General features: G+C 46.0%; 1 protein-coding gene across 1 annotated transcript in view; it reads right to left on the bottom strand.

The window, feature by feature from the left end:
* Positions 1–209: 209 nt before the first annotated feature.
* Positions 210–4,929, bottom strand: part of LOC104501813 (putative DBH-like monooxygenase protein 2) — a 17,892-nt gene continuing 13,172 nt past the window's right edge. Inside the window, 4 exon segments of the mRNA XM_010145687.1 lie at positions 210–344; positions 1,362–1,421; positions 1,639–1,735; positions 4,326–4,417. Of these exon segments, the coding sequence (XP_010143989.1) occupies positions 210–344; positions 1,362–1,421; positions 1,639–1,735; positions 4,326–4,417 (384 nt within the window).

Genomic DNA, 4,929 nt, shown 5'->3' with positions numbered 1-4,929 from the left:
GGGGGGGGAAGAAAGATAAAGGAGAAGAGGTTGTTAAATTATCGCAGTTGATGGATTCCTGCAACAAGGGAGTGCGACTTGACAGATCCAGGTTCATGGCTCTTTCTTGCCTGTCATCAGCAACCTTTCATTTTCATTATCTTTTCCATTTGCTGTTATTCATAGCTACATTTCGCTCTGCTACTTCCAGAAACATGTTGAGTCAGGACTCACTCTGAGGCCTCCTGCTTGAGTACGTGCGCAATGTGCAAAATGTCAGCGTAGCCCATACAACTGGAGATGTTGTTACGAGGGTAGTAGAAGAGGAATGTGAGACACATCTCATTCACGGTGCTTGGCCCACCCTGCAAAGACACAAGGATGATCAGCGGTCTGCTGAGACACAATGAGGAGACAATTTCTCCTCAGGAAAGCACTCTTGTTCACAGCCTCATGCAGATCCTGTCTGGAAAAAAAAAAAAAAAAGAATTAATTTATTTGAGAGTTAGAAGCAGACACTCAAAGCATCCTCACAAGGATAGGTTGCTCTGCAGTTTTACAGCCTAAGTCTACTTATTCTCTTCTTCAGAAATGTACCATATTTTTATTTCAGCCTACGAGTGTCCAAAATATGAAACTTAGGAATATTCGACAAAAACATCCATGGAATTTACCAAGTGTGACATCCAGATCAGAATTTTTCACTCGATCCCTGCTTTTGGAATGGGCCCTACCAGATCAAACAGTGTTACTCTCTGTGAATATAAACTCTGTAATCCTTTTTGGATTGAATCACAGTGTCTTGTGCACATTTCTAGGTGCAACAACATCCTTAACTCCTCTGCATGGCATATGATCTAAAATAAGTTAGGAAGCTTCATTCAGTGTGACGATAATGGTATACGTGTGTAGTTCTGCAGAACTGATGTCTGATCAAAAAAAGAGCTAAAAAGAATGCCTTCCTCTTTTGAGAAGTCTGAATCAGATCCAGCTGACAGATTACCTCAGTGTCTGTGTTTGACTTCTGGCTGTCCACTGAATGCAAGTATTCAGTGATTGAAAACCAACTCAGATGCAAAAGTTGCTACTTGCACTTGGTGTTTTGGACAAGAGTTAGCTTGTACGACATTAAAAGCAAGCTAGCTTTGGGATCTGTTCTCAAGCCCGTGGTAGGAGGGTCTAGCTGGAGAGCTTCTCTCCAGCCGTGGAGCAGCTGTGCAAGGCATACTTCCGTACGCCTATGATATTGTATCTGACACAAGAAGGTTTTGCCAGGGCCGCATTTGCTTGGAGAAGAGAACTATGTCTACCCAAAAGATTTTAATGGTGGTAAACTGATTTTAAAACCAATGGAAGACGTATAGGAAGAAAAATAGACTTACAAAAGCAATCCCTGAACGATCCAGTGTCTGAAAGTTGCATTCGACCAGGATCTCATCCCCCTAGGGAACACAATAGGTGGTACCATCAGAGAGGTACAGACAAAGCACACAAAACAACCGCTTGCAAACGTGGGGGACCTGTGAAAACAACAGGCCACAACCTAAGGTGTAATGAAGGACAGAATATGTTGACATGCTCTGACACCTCTGGAGCTTGCCAGGAACCACCTCTCCAGCCAGCCCGCCCACAGCTGCATCGTACTGCAGAGCATCGTACTGGTTTGATTATGAGGATTTCCTTCATGTCCCAAATCTCCTGCAGTCTGAATTCATACTCATTGCCCTCACAGATGATCCTCAACTGCTCACCATTCCTGGGGAAGACAAACAAGGGGAGAAAGTTAAAATGTTTCCCGGGAGGGGTGTGGAATTAGCAGTTACTGAATGCAATGAACAGATGGGGCTCTTGGCAGCTCTGAGCAGGTGAACTCGTAGGGTCACACCACTATCCAGCTACACCTTATAACAAAATGGGTTCAGGAGGGAGGAACCCAGCTTGGATGCCAGGCTTCACAAAAGTTCAAGTCAAGAAAGAAGATGCCTTGTCACGAGACACACAGTTTCTGTGCGCCATGCAACTTGCGTTAAGAGCAGGAGCCAAAAACTATTGCTATTTTCTGCAGCAAAATATCTCCATCGACATCACTCGTACTGGCTATGTGTGACTTTGGGCTATGCTGGGGTGTTCTGGACCTAACAAGGAGACAGGTCTGCCTCTAAATTGCTCTCAAAGATCATAACCTGCTGTATTCCGCCAAGGTCAAGATCCAAAGAGTCTGGGCTATCCACTCATTGGGCAAGTGGCTAGTTGTATCCTCTGTGTTCCAGGGGAAATCCCAGAAAAAAGTAGTCACCCCAACTGCTAACTGTGCCTGAATCATCTCTGTTCAGAAGATGTTTCAAACACTTGACCTTCTGCTCTGGAGCCTGTGCTCGAGACAGCTTCAGAACATGGTCCTAGCTAGCTTGGTAAAGTCTGTAAAGGTCCTTTCTCAGATGTGCTTTCATCCTAAGTAAATTGAAGTGTTGCCTTAGTCCTCTCTAGACTGGCCTCTCTAGCAAAGAGACAGAATCTTCCATCTTTTTCTGAAACATAAGGAAAACTCTCCTGGTTATAGCACTCCCCGCAGCTTGGAGCATGCACTTGGAAGGTGCTAGCTAGTGAGTTGGAGGGGGGCTCACTCCTCTTTTCTTGCTGCCTAGCGTGGCAGTCCAAGTGTCAGGCCAGTTTGGGCTGGAGATCACTGGCATTAAAACTGAGGGATGTCTTAGAAGCCAATGGGTTTTATGGATGTCTACTTTGCCCCTTTTCCAGGAGACAAACAGGTCTGCCAGCTATAGTGTGCTACTCCTGAGGGACACAGACAGGAGTAACTGGGAAGCACACATATTCACAATGCACCTTTCAATTTAGAAAATCCCATTTACTTAGTCTGCTCATAGCAGATCAAGTTTGTTTCCTAAGGCTCTTGAAAAGTTTTCCCCGGATTTTACCATGTCACAGTTAGGCTGTGGAGGCTGCTCGGTGAGTATTTTGCAGATACCACTGGCCAGAGAGGGGAAAATACCCACCATACAATTGTGTTAGTCCCACTTTTCTGAGGTTGCCTTTGAAGGAGCTTCTGGTCGCTCGGCTCCATGCCTTGCCATGCTGGGGAATGGGTAGAGAGGTGCAGGGCCGGGGTGTTTAAACCATGACTGATTGTAGAGGGCCACCGGTGTTTTTAAGGATAACTGAGGAAGGCCTTTTTCGAGGGCAGAGGAGCCATTTTGGAACAAGGTAGATTCTCCTGAACGGTATTGCGTATGTGTGCTTAGAAGCCAAACTAGATAACATCTGCCCTGCTCGTAACTCAGCTTTGCATTGGTTGGGGGGCGGGGGGCGGCACTGGGGGACAGCCTCTCTCCTGTCTTCCACAGCTTGCCTACAGTGCAATTCAGGTTCCCTGCATGCCTACACGATCAACTCGGTATGTGTGGCGTTTCTGCAGGGTGTCTCTGCATGTCAGGTGGGAGGTGACACAGTGCAGGAGTCGGGGGATTTGGTGAGAGAGCACAGCCATCTAAGGACCAGGCAATGCCAAAGTTCTCCCTTGCTATTCCAGGTGGAGCTCACATCACATTGCAGAGTGTACACCAGCAACACTGTATAGACAGGCAGGGAACTTAATCTTGAAGGCGTCACAGCGAGCACTCGAAGATTAGAAGGTCTCCATGACATCTCAGGCTACACCCATATATAGCTAAATATCACAGGATAGCGGATTGTTCTCTGGCTCACTGGCACGGGCTAAGTGTCTGCCTCCCTGTAAGCGCCTGCAGCATGATGCTTGGCTCATGTAGAGTTATTCTGAAATTAGCAGCCTAAGGAGGAGATAGTAGTGTTCAAATGTTATGCTGCAGGCTCAAGACTGGCTATTTTCATAGCTCGAAACTGAGAAATCATGCTTCATGGGCTGGGGTGTGATAAGAGAGCATGTAGGGGTGCTCAAGTTTTTAGTGTGGGAGGATGGTGGATTTTTGCCCAGTGTAGTTTTGCCCAGGCAGCCCATGGGAATGGGTACACTCAATCCCCAGAACTGCGTCGGGGTGAGTTTGGGTACAGGACCAAGCTATTGAAGGGCACCGTCTAGCACTGACTAGTGTGGATGAGCAGCAGCCCAGTGCTTGAACTCACTGCCTGGACATATTTATTTAAAAGGAGGAACAGTCCCAGTCTCTTACTCTCTGCTGAGCTGAGCCTTCGTTCCCGTGGAGCTAGTTCTTTGTACTACAATTCAGACACTGCAGAGTCTCCTGCACTGACAGACAGATGGAGACTAACCTGGAAACATCATTCTCTTCCACTCTAGCTCAAGAGGCAGCATGGCATGAGCAGCAATACTGTGAGTTTCCTTCTCTTACCGGTACTGAGCAGCTTTCACTCCTCTGCCAATCAGGTGGGTGTGAAGCGAGTAGGCAAAGACATGCAGATCTGGAACCAGCATCCCATTCATCTGCAGTTCAAAGTGAAGTAGGTCAGAGTCTGGTAGTCAAAGCACAGCACTGTATTTTAGGCCTGCCCATCAAGTCTAAAGTTTGATGGAACTCATGTAAATGACAGCTTCATTTAAAAAAAAAAAAAAAGGTTTAAGACCTTCTTATATAGGTCAGTGCTGACTGAAATGTTTCTCTGGTGAGCCTTTTCGAAAATTGCTTTTCTGGCTTTAGGTGCTCTGGCACAGTTGTCTGCGTTTGTGCTATCTCATGCTGGTTACTGTAAGCATAACTTGATATCAGCTATGTAAAAACAAAGGCAAGATACAGGAGAAGTAATGTTATACACACAAATACACAAACTGTAAGAAAAAGCAGATAATAGAAAGAGTAAAATTGATTAAAAGAGTGAAAACAATATTACTACAGGGCTCCTAAGAGGGAGCAAACCTATGGGTTGTTTGAGAGGGATTGTGGGCCTGTGCATGGGACATTCTAAGGGGACTGTGGTATGTGCACAGTTTTTTATTGG

The sequence above is a fragment of the Buceros rhinoceros genome, unplaced genomic scaffold, assembly GCF_000710305.1.
Source record: "Buceros rhinoceros silvestris isolate BGI_N320 unplaced genomic scaffold, ASM71030v1 scaffold1681, whole genome shotgun sequence".
Lineage (NCBI taxonomy): Eukaryota > Metazoa > Chordata > Aves > Bucerotiformes > Bucerotidae > Buceros > Buceros rhinoceros.
The sequence above is the reverse complement of the archived record's forward strand: the minus strand, read 5'-3'. Positions and strand labels throughout refer to the sequence as shown.